General features: G+C 40.7%; 1 protein-coding gene across 3 annotated transcripts in view; it reads right to left on the bottom strand.

The window, feature by feature from the left end:
- Window positions 1–16,961, bottom strand: part of LOC126625760 (COP9 signalosome complex subunit 7-like) — a 31,833-nt gene that overhangs the window by 5,529 nt on the left and 9,343 nt on the right. For all 3 annotated transcript variants that reach the window (XM_050294822.1, XM_050294824.1, XM_050294823.1), the window contains exons 2-3: window positions 14,339–14,363; window positions 5,472–5,555 (exon numbers count right to left, since the gene is read on the bottom strand). In XM_050294822.1, the coding sequence (XP_050150779.1) occupies window positions 5,472–5,480 (9 nt within the window). In that variant the 5' untranslated portion in view covers window positions 5,481–5,555; window positions 14,339–14,363. The remainder of the gene's footprint in view (window positions 1–5,471; window positions 5,556–14,338; window positions 14,364–16,961) is intronic.

The raw sequence follows: 16,961 nt of genomic DNA, 5'->3' as shown, positions 1-16,961 counted from the left end.
TTCTTTCCTCGTTATGTGAGTAATTTTTTGTAAGCATTTGGGATGCAAAAATTAAGTTCGCTAGTAGGTCCACTCAATTTTTTTTTTTTTTAGGCCCACTCTCTTTTGTCCTGCTCATATACATAAACTGGAGAGGAATAGCCACAATTTCTTCTGATCCTCCTTCCTCTCTTTTTTATCCCCCAATCTCTGAATCTTTGCTATCTTCATCTAATGCAACTTCCAACTATTAGGGAGAATGACAAGTCATCAAATATAGTTGCTGTTAAATAGTTTGTTAAAGCTAAATGTAATTAGTTTTGTTAGTAACTGTAGTTAGTCAAGGTAGTTGAGGGTATTCTTGTAATTAGCCTAAGGCAGCTAAGGCTATATATATTCACATCTGTACAATTGAATTATTCATTCAATACAATCAGAGCCATCCTGTATGGTATCAGAGCCACCCTGCTTTATAGCACCGACCTTCTCTTCCGCTTGACCTCTCGATCAATTCCTGATCGATTCTTGCTTTCTTCTCTCTGATTCTTCACTTTTTCATTCCTGATCTCTCTTGAATCTTGATCGCTGCAAGCTATGGCTGCTCAATCTGCATCGCAACCCACTGGGTCTTCTTCTCCAATCATCTCTCCTTCGGTCCAAAACCCTAATTCCTCTTCTAATCCGAGTCCTCTGAATTCGTATACTTCTCTTACGATTCACAACATCGGCAGTATGGTTCCAATCAAGCTGAAAAGTTCCAACTATCTGCCATGGCGAGCACTGTTTGCTCCAATTTTCCGGCGATACAAGCTTCTTGGTATCATTGATGGCACTGAGATTTGTCCTTCACCATTCTTGCCCGATCGCTCGATGAATCCTGCCTTCGAGGTTTGGTATGAAAAAGATCAAAACCTATTGATCTGGCTTAATTCTACCCTATCAGAAGAACTCATTCCGTTCACAGTTGGTGTTTCTTCTTCTCGAGAACTCTGGGTAAAGCTTGAACAACGTTTTGGTGGAATTTCAGAGGCTCATATTCACCAATTACGATCAAGACTTTAATCAATTCAGAAAGGATCTCAGTCCATTTCTGCGTATCTTCAACAAATCAAGGAAATTGCTGATTCCTTGCAAGCTGCTGGTGTTTTAGTGTCTGATCGTGACCTAATTGCTGCCACTCTACATGGATTACCTGATGAATTCGAGTCTTTTATTGACTCCATCATGCTGCGGCTCTCTTCTACATCTCTTGATGAACTCCATGGCCTCTTACTCACCAAGGAGTTGTCTATGGCTCGCTGCAAGGCTGCTATTTCCTCATCTGCAACTGAACCTTTTCACGCCTTCTTAGTGCAATCTCAGCCTCCCTTGCTTCCTACTCCATCTGTTTTTGCTGCTCAGAATCAACCATTTCACTCTGCTTTCCGATTTAACTCAAATCGTGGTAAGCTAGCTCGAGGTAATTTCTCCTCCAATCGCAATTTTCATAATAATAGGGGCACTTTCACCAACAATCATGGCAATCGCAATTATCAAGGCAATTGCAATTATTAAGGTTCTTCCACTTTCAAAGTTCCTTGTTAGATTTGTGGTTCTACCAGTCATGAGGCAATTGACTGCTTTAATCGTATGAATCCGGATATCTGTGGCCGAATTCCTCCAGCCAAACTTGCTGTAATGTGTGTGCATCATTCCGCAAAATCTGCTCAGCCTTGGTTAATTGATTCTGGCGCCACCTCCCACATCACCAATGATGTAGCCAATATTTCTTCTCCAACTCCTTACAATGGAGAGGACAAAATGTACATTGGAGATGGTAAAGGATTATCTATCCATCATATTGGTTCCTCATCTCTGCACACTCCAAATTCTTCCTTTAAACTGAGCAATGTTTTACATGTTCCTTTCATGAAACATAATCTCTTATCTGCTTATCAGTTTGTTAAGGATAATAACTGTTCATTGACTCTTGACCCTTATGGATCCATTGTCAAGGATCGCATTTCGGGGAAGATGCTTTTGCAAGGACTTGTTAGGGATGGTTTCTATCCTCTCAACAGTTCCACCAATTCTTCTTCTTCACCTTTAGCGTTTTTCAGCATTCAAGCACCAATCACTGTATGGCACAAGCGCCTCGACCACCCTTCCTCCTCAATTTTTCGAAGAGTCATATATACCAATAATCTTGCACTGCAAGGCAAGAAGACTGTTGATTTTTTCTGCTTAGATTGTGCACTTGCTAAGAACCACAAGCTTCCTTTTGGAGTGGCTTCTTCATCAACAACTCACAGTTTCCAACTTCTGCATTGTGATCTGTGGGGACCTGCCTCTGTAACATCTAATAGTGGCTTCAAGTATTATCTACTTCTTGTTGATGATTTTAGCAAATACAGTTGGTTTTTTCCATTGAAGTCTAAGTCCGATGTATTTTCTAGATTTGTTACTTTCAAAACCTATGTAGAAAACTTCATTGGCAATAAAATCAAGATTCTGCGTTCAGATTCAGGGGGTGAATTTACTAGTCACTCTCTTACTTCATTTCTTCGTGATCATGGTATATTGCATCAATTTAGTTGTCCACATACGCCTGAACAAAATGGCTGTGCAGAGAGAAAACACATACATCTTGTTGAGATAGCTCGCACATTACTTGTAGCTTTTCAAGTTCCTCAGGTTTTTTAGGTTGAAGCCTTCTCCACTGCAATATATCTTATAAATCGACTTCCTATTTCTGGTCTTACAAAGTCACCGTGGGAACTTCTTTTCAACCATCATCCAGATTACTCTAAACTGAAAGTATTTGGCTGTCAATGCTATCCTTGGCTTAAACCGTACATTCACAACAAATTGGATGCTAAGAGCAAAAGTTGTGTGTTTTTGGGCTATAGTCTTCAACATAAAGGCTATAGATGTCTTGGTCCCGTCACTAATAGAATCTACATATCAAGACATGTTGTCTTTGATGAAACAACTTATCCTTTTACATCATTGCAGCCCAACAGTCCCACTTCAAAGATTTCATTTTCTACACCTTCTCCATCCTTTGACCTTAAATTCAGCAAACATTTTTCCAGTTCTCCTCCAGTCAATACCTCTTCAGCACCACAGTGTTCTTCTGTACCTCATCCTATCAATCGGATTACATCTTCCAATGAAACTTCTTTCTGTAATCAGTCAGTGGATAATTCTCACACTTTTTCCAGCTCTGCCTCTTTCAATGACTCCTCTCTCTTACCTATTCAACCTAGTAATCCACCTATTTATGGGAATACACATCCTATGATTACAAGATCTAAGGCTGGAATATACAAGTCTAGAGCTTATGCAGCAACAAAACATCCACTTCCAGTTGATCTTGACTTTGTTCCTAGTACTTATTTACAAGCATCAAAGCATGCTCACTGGCGAGCTGCAATGCAGGCTGAATATAATGCCTTAATAACCACAGACACTTGGTCTCTTGTTCCCTCTCATCCTTTTCAGAATGTTGTCAGATGTAAATGGGTGTTCCGGGTCAAGAAAAATCCTGATGGAACCATTGACAGATACAAAGCACACTTGGTGGCAAAGGGCTTTCATCAGCAAGAAGGAGTTAACTTTCAAGAAACCTTCACTCCTGTTGCTAAACCAGTCACCATTCGGATTCTTCTTACACTTGTTGTCCAAGATAATTGGTTCTTGAATCAATTAGACATTAGCAATGCATTCCTCCATGGTGATTTAAAGGAGGCTGTTTACATGCAACAACCTCATGGTTTTATTGATCCTAACTCTCCCCATTCTGTTTGCAAGCTGAAGAAATCCTTATATGGCCTCAAACAAGCTCATCGAGCTTGGTTTGATAAATTGTTTCAAGCTCTTCGAACACTCGGCTTTCATCAATCTCAATCTGATGCCTCTTTGTTTGTCCTTAATGGACCTCAGTTGGTTATTGTCCTTGTTTATGTGGATGACATCTTAGTTACTGGACCCAACTTCTGTCAACAGTTTATCCAACAACTTAGTACTCAATTTCCAGTAAAAGATCTTGGTCATTTACACGATTTCTTGGGGTTGGAAGTCCACAGATCCAACAAAGACATCTTTCTTCATCAGACCAAGTATTTACTTGATCTTCTTAAGAAAACAAATATGGAAGGTGCCAAACCTTGTTCCACTCCTCTTGGTTCTCAGAAACTGGATCACAGTGGGCCTCTCTTGTCAAATCCCACTGAATATCGCTCTATAGTTGGTGGTTTACAATATCTCACTTGGACTCGACCTGAACTTGCCTTTGCTGTTAATCAGATATGTCAATTTATGCATGCTCCCCGAGAACAACATCTTCAAGCAGCAAAACAGGTTCTTAGATTTCTTAAAGGCTCTATTTCTCATGGTTTATGGTTCACCAAAGGTCCTATTAACCTTTCAGCATTCTCTAATGCTGATTGGGCTGGCTGCACCTTTGATAGGCGGTCCACCAGTGGATATTGTTTATTTCTTGGTCCAAATCTTGTCAATTGGAGTGCAAAGAAACAAAGCAATGTCGCTCGTTCCTCCACAGAAGCTGAATATCGTTCCTTAGCACATTCTGCTGCATAACTAACTTGGGTTTGCAAAATCCTCAAAGATCTTCATTCTCTTCTACCTACACTGCCTACCCTATGGTGTGATAATATTTCAGCAATCTTTTTGGCATCTAATCCTATTTTTCGTGCTCGCACCAAGCATATTGAGATTGACTATCACTACATCCGAGAGTTGGTTCTAGCAAATCTCATCAAAGTCTGCTATGTTTGCAGTGAAGACAATTGGCTGATCTTCACACCAAATCTTTGTCTAAAAGCAGATTCTCTTATTTGTGTTCCAAGCTTCCAATTGGAATCCTATCTGATTACTCTTTTAGCTTGAAGGGGTGTATTAGGGAGAATGACAAGTCATCAAATATAGTTGCTGTTAAATAGTTTGTTAAAGCTAAATGTAATTAGTTTTGTTAGTAACTGTAGTTAGTCAAGGTAGTTGAGGGTATTCTTGTAATTAGCCTAAGGCAGCTAAGGCTATATATATTCACATCTGTACAACTGAATTATTCATTCAATACAATCAAGAAAACTTACTGTTGAAGTTTTCTGTTTCTATACCAACTTCACTGATAAAAAAGTTCTAGCCTTACTTTGTCTCAGAATTTCAAAAGCAAGCTTTTTACCACCTAGGCAACAAGACCTTGAGAAATTTTATATGAACATTGATTTGAGAAGTACACGAACTAAAGCAATTTCACCCAAAGCCCCTATATTCTACACATGGAAAAATGAGGTGGCTTTCTTTCCTGGCACAAAAGTAAAATATTTGACCATTGTAAGAACTTTTAAGAGATATTAAACTGCATTAGTGTAAGTACCATAATCCAATAAGGGACTAGTCGGCAATTTCAAGTAAGATATAACTAGACTGCAACTATAAAAAAAAAAAGGTCCAGCGATTAGAGTATGATATCGAGCTAATTCTTATACCCTGTTCATCTCAGCTAGAGAAAGCACAGTAAGTTGCTTCAGCTTCGTGATTTGATCTGGGACTAGGAATATGGCTAGTATTACCTGCCACTCATTCAGTCAATAAATTTCTCATTCATAGGTATGTGAAATAAGGAATATAAAAATTTCAAGTGTCACAGCCAATGTCAAAATCCAATGAAACAACTAAAAATATGACTGATATAAGATCTTGTGGCTCCTTAAACAACATCTCGTCCAATACAGAGAGAATTTATGTAGTAGCAACATAAGTAGACCTGACAATTTCACATCATTAGATCCCAAACAGTCAAATAAACTGAAGCGCTAAGCTGCCTTACACATTGAGCACTAATGCAAGGCAAAAGTGGCTTGATAATAATATTGTTGATTGTCCACATGATGTTGTACAACAAGTACACAATGAACAAGGACAACTTCTAGTTTTACAGGTAATGTTTGTCAATGTATGCATACCAAGAAGGCTCCTAACACTAGTTGGTCTCGCAGTTATTATGAAGTTGTGTAACATACTGCAATAACTTTGCTATTTGCTAAACTAATTTTCATCACTCCCTTCCCGAAGTATTAAAGGTGATGGAATCAAGGTTCAGAAACTCTGCCTTTTGAAGTATATAGCCGCAAAATTTTTCTTTTAAGTCATAATGAAAGATGGCATGCTATTATGGGATAGAATGCTATTTAAGAAAAAACATATTCATAAAATAGTGTCTTGGATATGTGGTGATACAACAACAAAGCCTTTTCCCACTAAGTGGGGTCGGCTATGTGAATCCTAGAACGCCATTGCGCTCGATTTTGTGTCATGTCCTCCGTTAGATCCAAGTACTCTAAGTCTTTTCTTAGGGTCTCTTCCAAAGTTTTCCTAGGTCTTCCTCTACCCCTTCGGCCCTGAACCTCTGTCCCGTAGTCACATCTTCGAACTGGAGCGTCAGTAGGCCTTCTTTGCACATGTCCAACCCACTCATTCCTAATCTTATCCTTTCTCATGAGCCCACACCTCCAACGAAGCATCCTCATCTCCGCTACACCCATTTTGTGCACGTGTTGATGCTTCACCGCCTAACATTTTGTGCCATACAGCATTGCCGACCTTATTGCCGTCCTATAAAATTTTCCCTTGAGCTTCAGTGGCATACGACGGTCACACAACACGCCAAATGCACTTTTCCACTTCATCCATCCCGCTTGTATTCTATATATTTTGTCTTTGATCGGCTTAGGCGAAAACCTTTAGATTCCAACACTTCTCTCCAAAGGTTAAGCTTCGCATTTACTCCTTCCTGAGTTTCATCTATCAACCCTATATCATCTACGTAAAGCATACACCGAGGAATAACATTTTGAATATGTCCTGTTAACTCATCCATTACCAATGCAAAAAGGTAAGGACTTAAGGATTGTTGATGCATAAAATCAGTGAGGACTTTGGTACAACAGAGAAAGTATTATGTTTGTGACCTTCGCTAGATTGCTCCGGTCATTAGTGTGGATAAGTATGTAAAAGGATAGAGACAGGAGAGCAAACACAAGATGTACGTGGTTCACCTAGATTGGCTACGTCCACGAAGTAGAGGAGTTCTCATTAATTGTGAAGGGTTTACACAAGAACATAGGTTCAAGCTCTCCTTTAGTGGGTACACGTGAATGATTTAGTACAAATGGCATTAGGAAATATTTTGGGAGAATGATCTCCTTTTATAGAAAAGAGTTTCTAGCCTTGTTCTGACATTGACACGTGTCGTGTTGTGATTGGCTTCCGATGTTGACACGTGTCGCGCTATAATTGTCTTCTGATGTCGACACGTGTCTCTCTGTGATTGGCCTCCTGGTTGGAGGGGAAGCTCCTCGATTGCGAACTTGCAAGATCCAAGCCACTGAGTAATCACGAAACTTCTAAGTACCGAAGTGTGGTGTCGTCTTCACTTGCCTTATCTGTCTCATAGGTAGATGTGGCATCTTTCTCTGGAAGTACTCTTCCTCCGTCCAGGGGTGGTATCTTTAACTGGTGGAGATGCACAAGGTAATGTATCAATTTCACTTGAAGCTTACTTGTAGTTTCAGGCGTGGTCAAGCGCGATACAAACCATGTAGTAGGAGTCCCCCAAGTCGCCGAGCTAGGAGATCTGCTGAAAGAGGTGACAGACAAGGTAAGCAATCAGAGCTCCAAGCAATCAGTCCAAGATCAGAAGTTTGATTTCGAGTTCCGGCTGATTGTTCTCATTCTCCTTATCTTGCAGGCAGCATCAAGCAGAAAGAGAAGAAAAGGAAAAGAGATGATATGAGATACTTTTGCTTTTGAAGAAGTAACTTTCCACAGGCTTATTCTTGAACTGGGTTGGAGGGTTTTCTGGTTACCTCCAGAGTATAAGGCCGACTGAAGAATTTGAGGGTCAAAACAAGTCCATCAAATCTAGAGTACGTTCGACCCTGCTGATATGGGATACTTTTGCTGTTGACAAGGTAGTGGAAGTATCGGCACGTGTTCTGTTACGCTTGTCTCCACATGCTTCCTTGTATCCTTCTCATTGACCCTATATGTTCCTCGGGCAGATGTGGTATCTTCTCTGAAAGCATAAGATGTTGAAGATGAGTACTCGAGAGCAATGCCAGGTAAGTAATCAGGTAAAGGGTTCTAGGCAGTCAGTTCCTGACTGGAAGCTTGATTCCAAGTGTTGACTGATTGCTCTCTTTCTCCTTATCTTGCAGGTAAGACAAGGCCAAAGGAAAAGACAGGGAAAAAGCATGATATGGGATACTCTTGCTTTTAACCCTGATGATATGAGATATTCTTGCTCTGGTGTAGCTTGTTCGCAGAGATATTATCGAGGGGAAAGAAAGCTGAGTATTTCGAGAGGCTTCGTTGGGAGTGCCCTCTCAGATATGAGGAAGGGTTGAGCATTTTTGCAAGTCTGCCTGTTCGTTGAGGATGAGGTCGACATATATAGGAGTCTCTCTAACAACAAGTAGTAATGCTATTCCTTTACCCTTCTTGGTCATAGCACTGTAGTGGGAGCTGTCCGCTTCACGTGTTTTAACTCTATCAGAGCACTTTGAAAAAGTGGTCTGTGGTATCTGGAAAGCTGATGTTGTGTATGAAGATTACAGACAAGCTTTATCTAAGGAGATCTGGCTCTCGAAGTTGAGAAAGCGATGCCTCTTCAGTTTTCGAACAAGCGATCCTGTCAGGGATCTGGCTCTCGAGATTCGGAGAACGGTGCCTTTTCGATTTTTGAGAAAGCAATCCTGCTGGGAATCTGGCTCTTGAAATTCGGAGAGTGGTGTCTCTTCGTTTTTTGAGAAAGTAATCCTGTTGGGAGTCTGGCTCTCGAGATTCGGAGGGCGATGCCTTTTTGAATTTGAAGCAAGCAATCTTGTTGGGAGTGTTTTCTCGAATGTGAGTAAAGGTTGGGCATTTTTTCTAGTCTACCTTGCCACGGAGCACAGAGGTTGACACATAGGGACTTTCCAATTATCTAGCAGTTGTACTGTTCCTTTACCCTTGTGGGTAATAATATGGTAGCTAAACCTTCAAAATTTATGTGTCTAAACTTTGTTAGTGCTGTTTCTTTGCTATTCTTTTACCCTTCTTGGTCATAGCGATGTAGTGGGAGCTGCAAGCTTCATGTGTCTAAACTTTGTCAGAGATCTTTGGCAAAGTTATCCGTGGTACCCATGAGCTGATGTTACGTGTGGAAAGTGGATGATTGAACAGTAAGATTCACGTGCTTTCTACTTCACCAGAAATCTTCGACAAATTGCCCTTAATTTCCGCAAAGCTGAGTGTGCATGTGACAGGTGCTGACAAGGCTGAGAAAGCAGGTGCCTCTTCAATTTATGAGATCGGCCCTCGTGGTCTCCGAGCAACTCAGCTTTTGAGAAAGCAAGCGCCTCTTCGATTTTTGAGATCGACCCTTGTGGTCTTTGAGCAGCTCAGCTTTTGAAAAAGCAAACGCCCTTTCGATCTCTGAGATCAGCCCTCGTGGTCTCTGAGCAGCCCAGCTTTTAAGAAAGCAAACGCCTCTTCGATTTCTGAGCAAGCACCTCTTCGATTTCTGAAGCTCCGTCGAGTGCAGATTTTTATAGAGGCTGGCATTAAGTTCCAAAGCACACTTGAATCTCCACCAGTATAAGCTCCCTTCTTGCACTTCTAAGATCTTGATTTATCCGACCTCTTCTCTCTTCAACACCTTTGAAAATGTCTGGCCCTTCCGACCGTCGTTTTGACTTGAACCTTGGTGAAGAGGCAGCCGCGCCTTCTCCAGACAACATATGGCGCCCATCCTTCTTATCCCCTACTGATCCTCTTACCGTTGGGGATTCCGTGATGAAGAATGATATGACTGCTGCGGTGGTGGCCAGGAACATTCTCACTCCCAAAGATAACAGACTTCTTTCCAAACGATCTGATGAGTTAGCTGTTAAGGATTCTCTGGCTCTCAGTGTTCAATGTGCAGGTTCTGTGTCGAATATGGCCCAACGCCTATTTGCTCGAACACGCCAAGTTGAATCATTGGCGGCTGAAGTGATGAGTCTCAAGCAGGAGATTAGAGGGCTCAAGCATGAGAATAAACAATTGCACAGGCTCGCACATGACTATGCTACAAACATGAAGAGGAAGCTTAACCAGGTGAATGAATCTGATGGTCAGATTTTACTTGATCATCAGAGGTTTGTGGGTTTGTTCCAAAGGCATTTATTGCCTTCGTCTTCTAGGGCTTTACCGCGTAATGGAGCTCCAAATGATCAGCCTCTGATGGCTCTTCCTTCTAGGGTTCTGTCCAGTACTGAGGCTCTGAGTGATCACCCTCCGGTGCCTTCTCTTTCTGGGGCTCTACCGACTGATAAGACTTCTCCTAAGCAACCTTTGTGAAAGCCCCCTATTGTTTGTTTATTTTGACTCATGTATATGTACATATTTGTAACTTATCGGAGATATCAATAAATAAGCTTTGCTTCATTTCAATGTATTGTGTTAAATACACCAAAACCTTCTTCACTAAGTTCTTTGAATTTTTCTTTTGTTGAAGCTTGTATGTTTAAGCTTTGTGAGTGAAGCATGTAGGTTGAGGTAGTGTTCCCTTAATTTCTCGAGTGAGGAAAACTTCTCAGTTGGAGACTTGAAAAATCCAAGTCACTGAGTAGGGTCAGCTATATGAATCTTAGAACGCCATTGTGCTCGGTCCTGTGTCATGTTCTCCGTTAGATCCAAGTACTCTAAGTCTTTTCTTAGAGTCTCTTCCAAAGTTTTCCTAGGTCTTCCTCTACCCCTTCGGCCCTGAACCTCTATCCCGTAGTCGCATCTTCTAACCGGAGCGTCAGTAGGCCTTCTTTGCACATGTCCAAACCACCGTAACCGATTTTCTCTCAGCTTTCCTACAATTTCGGCTACTCCTACTTTACCTCGGATATCCTCATTCCTAATCTTATCCTTTCTCGTGTGCCCACACATCCAACAAAGCATCCTCATCTCCGCTACACCCATTTTGTGTACATGTTGATGCTTCACCGCCCAACATTCTGTGCCATACATCATCGCCGGCCTTATTGATGTCCTATAAAATTTTCCCTTAAGCTTTAGTGGCATATGACGGTCACACAACACGCTGGATGCACTCTTCCACTTTATCCATCCAGCTTGTATTCTATGGTTGAGATCTCCATCTAATTCTCCGTTCTTTTGCAAGATAGATCCTAGGTAGCGAAAGCAGTCGCTCTTTGGTATTTCCTGATCTCCGATCCTCACCCCTAACTCATTTTGGCCTCCATTTGCACTGAACTTGCATTCCATATATTCTGTCTTTGATCGGCTTAGGCGAAGACCTTTAGATTCCAACACTTCTCTCCAAAGGTTAAGCTTCACATTTACCCATTCCTGAGTTTCATCTATCAACACTATATCGTCTGCAAAAAGCATACACCAAGGAATATCATCTTGAATATGTCCTGTTAACTCATCCATTACCAACGCAAAAAGGTAACTTCTCCGTCTGACCACATACACAATTAGCTTGGGGAAAAATGAAATAGAACAGGCTCCTAGAGTTTGGACATTTCAAATACGATTAATGGATGAACCAGTTCAAAGTAGTGTCTTATCAGCATTTAGTGTAGTATTAAAGTAAGGACAAAAAACAACATGGGTGGGGATAATTAAAAAATATATAACAGCATCCTACTAATATAATAAATAAGCCCTGGTCGGATAAAATGGATAAGCATGAATAGGTGGGACAAGGCTCTACAATTGTTTAGGTTTATATCAAACCTGCCAGGGGAAAATGTATCAATGTTACCCTTCATTTCCAGAACTATGACACTTTTCACAGCATATGCAACCAGAACATACCAAAACATACCAATCACAGTTGAGAGTATGAATCCCACATCGGGAAAAGGGACCTCGCATGTGCTTATAAGTAATTGGACTATTTCTCATATTGTCAATTAGTTTTATGGTGGAACATTCTGGCCCACTTTCTGAAGCTTACAGTGACCAATTTTCTTACCAGGGCTTTTCAGATATGCCTGTTTCGCATTGGACATGATTTATTTAAGTACATCGACAGTTCGTTTCCTGCGCCTGCTGCTCGTCTGCCTGCTTCTGGCGATGCCCCTGCCCAACCTAATAAGCATCTTCAATTGTTCAAGGTTGATCAACTTGTCTATAGCAAATTGGTTTCCACCCTCTCTGAATCTACCATGTCTTTTGTTGTCTACTGCTCATGCCCATCCAGCATTAGCAGCAACAGCAGTATGTTCCCCAGCCGTAGTAGCAGCAAGCACCCGCCATGGTGGTTTGGGTCGGGGTCAAGGTGGTTTTCGTCGTTGACGTGGTCGCGTGGACGTGGCAATTATCAGCAGGCTAATAATTGGGGTCCTCAACCTAATGTGGCTCCAGGGGTTCTTAGTGCACCACCAGCTTTTTGGTGCACCCACTACAACTCTCCCGGCAACCATTTCACAGCCTGCCCCCACCATCTTAACATGGCTCCTTGTGCAGGTTTTCAAGCCTTCATTGCGAGTGTCCTTCCTACTCCACACAAATACTATGATCCCACATGGTACATAGACACCGGCTCAACCCACCACATGACTGGTAATGGTGCTAATCTTCAGGATTCAGACATCTTATAATAAATACAAATTTCAAAGGAAAACTAATGAAAAGGGTTTGAAAACTTTGAGTTTTAATGATAAAGACAAAATAAAGGGTAAAGTGAATAGTACTAGGATTGACTTTTTAGTGTAAAAATGTGGTTTTTCGTTAAAGTGAACAGTACCAGGAGCTTTTCGTTAAAGTTCCCAAATTTCAATTCTTTTTTCTTGAATATATTATTACCCCCACAAAAAAAAAAAAAAAAAAAAAAAAAAAAAAAACTAGTGTAGGCACTCCAAAAGAAGAATTCCACCACATCCACGCAACCAATTTGTTAGGAGTATGAACCCCACATCAGGGAAAGAAGGAACCTTGTATGTTCTTATAAGTAATAGGCTACTACTCATATTGCCAATTGGTTTTATGGTGAAACCTAAACTTTCTTCATGATATCAGAGCATATTGTCTCTTGTGTAAAGCCCAACCGCCACACGTGCTCCGCCTCACTCGATTTTTGTTGTCCACGTGCTAGGCTTGAAACTTAGCCACACGTAAGGGGGTTCGTTCAGAGTGTGAATCCTACATCGGGGAAAGGAGGGACCTTGCAAGTGCTTATATGTAATCAAGCTACTCCCTATATTGCTAATTGGTTTTATGGTTGAACCTCAACTATCTTCAATCACTGATCACCTTCTATTTTAAACTATGACTAGATGAATCCTTGATAGTTTCAAGACTCCAGAAAACTGTAAAACCTTTGGTATCCAATACCAAACATCTAATGTTTTCAAACAACGAAAAACATCCTTATTTAACTAGTTGGCAAAATGAAAAATGTTAATTTAATTGAAGGACAAATAAAAGTATATAATGTATCCCCTCAGGTGGTGCAAAGGAGTTTGTGCAGAAAGTTTCTTACTCTTATAGTCGCTCCATGTTCCATGAGCAAAGAGGCGAAGCAGATCAATGTATACAGCATGTCCAGTTCCTTGAAGCTGCATTGAAATTAATTTACAAGAATAGAAACATAATATGGTCAAGAATCAAACAATGTCAATTAAGAAAATCAAGGAATGGTGATTTGATAGTCAAATCGAGAACCAAGAGTAAAACTTAACTACACTAATAAAGAAAGAAAATAAAATGGGACGGCATGCTTTGCCCCTTATTTCACCTTTCGCAATTCCAGTAAACAAAGTTATATCAATAACATGAAACATAAAAGAAATTTTATTGGATTGTTAGTCAATACTAAAGAAAGCACAAATTCAATTAGCTCATCAAAGACACCATCTACTAGAATCCAATTTCAATGCGGGATTAATACTAAGTAAGTGATCTCTTTGGCACCTAATGGGTATCCATATTTTAACCAAATATGCATATCAGATATATGATTAACATTCCTTTTGTTTTAAGTTTCTCAAAACGCCTTCAATTTTCTATATTGACATAAAACACAAATTATATTGGAACTCATTCTAATTTGATATTAAAAACCACTTTCTAGTTTCTAATATTGGGATCACATACTAAATCAAACCCAAATTTACAACCTTGCATAAAACCCAAACGAGAACACTAATTACCTACAAAATCAACAAATACTAGAAAATCTAAAGGATACCCAAAAGCTCTAAAGCATGGGACTAGCAGAATCCAAAAGCACTTAACCAAAAAGCACAAATTTTAAACAAAACCCAAATTGCATTCAGGCAAGCAACAACATGAAAGCAAAGAGAGTGACCTCGAGCACATTGGGGAAAGCCAAATGTTTGGGTTGAAACTTAAACTTTGGACTTAGAAGGGAGTTGGCCCAAAAAGAGAAGGAAAAGCTCGAAGCTCAGTCCAGACCTAGAAAGCAGAAAGGGCCTTTCCCGACTAGGTGCTTATCATTTGCACCACTTGCTCACCTACCAAATGGCCAAGTGGTATAGACCAGCCAGCTAATCAGCCCAAAAGTACTTTATGATGGCAGTACAAGTAAATAGCTGATGAGTCACTATCATTCGAACTGCATTCGGGCAAGATTATTGCTACAGGAGGCCAAGCCAAGGTGGCTATAAAAGGAGAAAGAGAAGTCAGAATCAAAGACACTCAAACAAACAAACAAAAGCACAAACTCTGCTCAAAGCCAGATTTTCCTTCAAAACGAAGCTGTAGTCAGCCCAAGCCTTCATCCCTTTCGGGACAAACCCTTTGTAATAGTGTAGACATCGAAATTGCGGTAAAATAAATGTTCACCAACGCATTAAAATTTTGACGTGTCAAGGCATACATGGCATATGCCACGTGTCATACAAATTGTACACATGGTGTGTGACTCAACAAAATAAAAAGAAATACCCTTGGAGGATTACACAAGTTTTTCTTCTCATTTTGGGCAATGACAAGGCAAGCACATTTCAATCCATTGAAGATCAAAACAAGGTTTTCTTCTCATTTTGGGAAATGACAAAGCATGCACATATCAAGTTTAAAATGATATTAAGTGGAAAATTAGGCCATAAAATTACCACTTCAAGTTTAAAATTGTATTAAGTGGGAAATTAGGCAATGGTGCTTGGAAAAGAAAAAAAATATTTTGTGGTGGTGATTCATTCTCAAAGCCTATAAATAGGCTTCTACATCAAGGTATCATGAACGAATTCACAAATACATTTCTCTACTCCCAAAATGGAAGAGAATACTCCCCACACATCCAAAATCCTTGAAGCTTTGAAACTCTAAAGCTTTCAAGCATCCAACCTCCCAAATTCAAGCAAATCCCGAAGGATCAAGAAAGCCCTCTTCGTTCTTCGTCAAATCCTCCTTCAAGATCAAGCCCCAACGGCCCTTGAAAAACTTCCACCAATTCAAGATCAAGCCTCGACGACCCTTGAAGAAAGTGTTCAACAAATCCACACAACTGTTCATCCTAAGATCAAGGCCCGACGGCCCTTTTGGATCAACAACATCACCAAATCCACATAACTGTTCATCCTAAGATCAAGCCCCAACGGCCCTTTGGATCAACAACATCAACAAATCCACACAACTGTTCATCCTAAGATCAAGCCCCAACGGCCCTTTGGATCAACAACATCACCAAATCCACATAACTGATCAACAACATCACCAAATCCACATAACTGTTCATCCTAAGATCAAGCCCCAACGGCCCTTTGGATCAACAACATCACCAAATCCACATAACTGATCAACAACATCACCAAATCCACATAACTGTTCATCCTAAGATCAAGCCCCAACGACCTTTTGGATCAACAACATCAATAAATCCACACAACTGTTCATCCTAAGATCAAGCCCCAACGGCCCTTTGGATCAACAACATCAATAAATCCACACAACTATTCATCCCAAGATCAAGCCCCGACGGCCCTTGGATCAACAATCATCCACCTTCAAGATCAAGCCCCAAAGGCCCTTGAAGAACTTCCACCAATTCAAGATCAAGCCCCGACGGCCCTTGAAGAAAGTGTTCATTGTTCATCATCCGTTCATCCCGAAGAATCAAGAAAGCCTTCTTCGTTCTTCGTTCATCGTTCTTCCAAGATCAAGCCCCGACGGCCCTCAGATCGACAATCATCCACCTTCAAGATCAAGCCCCAAAGGCCCTTGAAGAACTTCCACTAATTCAAGATCAAGCCCCGACGGCCCTTGAAGAAAGTGTTCATCGTTCATCACTGTTCTTCAAAGATCAAGCCCAAAAGCCCCTTGAAGACCCGTTCATCACCGTTATTCAAGATCAAGCCTCAACGGCCCTTGAAGAAACATTCATCCTCAAGATCAAGCCCCAACGGCTCCTTGAAGATTCGCTAAAATCCACCTTCAAAGATCAAGCCCACGGCCCTTGAAGAAACTTCCAACAGTTCATCCAAAATCAAGCCTCGACGGCCCTTGGATCAACGAAACATCCACAAATACACACCTTACGGAGATCGAATCAGAGGATCAAGTTAAGAGATATTGTAACCCCAAAAATCAAAAACACAAATATTATTTTGTGCACGTTGTTCTTGTCTCTTTCGTTTCAGGAAAATTTCGTGTTCACAAATAGCTCTGCTACCCTGTGCAAACGCCTACTGTAGTATTGATTTTCTTTCTGCAAACTCACTTCCCAACCCCTTTTCTAAGCTTTCAAACCTTCTGTTAACCCACAAAGATAGGAAGTTGCAAGACGATCAGCCTTGCCCGACAAGGTTAAACCTTGCCCGACCTTCTTTGTTTTTTGTCTTTTCATTCATTAGCCTAGCAATATGTTGTATACTTCAAGTTGTATCCAAGTTATTTCTAGTAATATGGCTATTAAAAGACTCTCTCAGCGCTTGAATCTGATTTGAATATGTCTTCACAGTGCAAGCCAG

The sequence above is a fragment of the Malus sylvestris genome, chromosome 6 (genome assembly GCF_916048215.2).
Source record: "Malus sylvestris chromosome 6, drMalSylv7.2, whole genome shotgun sequence".
Lineage (NCBI taxonomy): Eukaryota > Viridiplantae > Streptophyta > Magnoliopsida > Rosales > Rosaceae > Malus > Malus sylvestris.
Note: the sequence above shows the minus strand (reverse complement) of the source record. Positions and strands in the feature narration are given on the sequence as shown.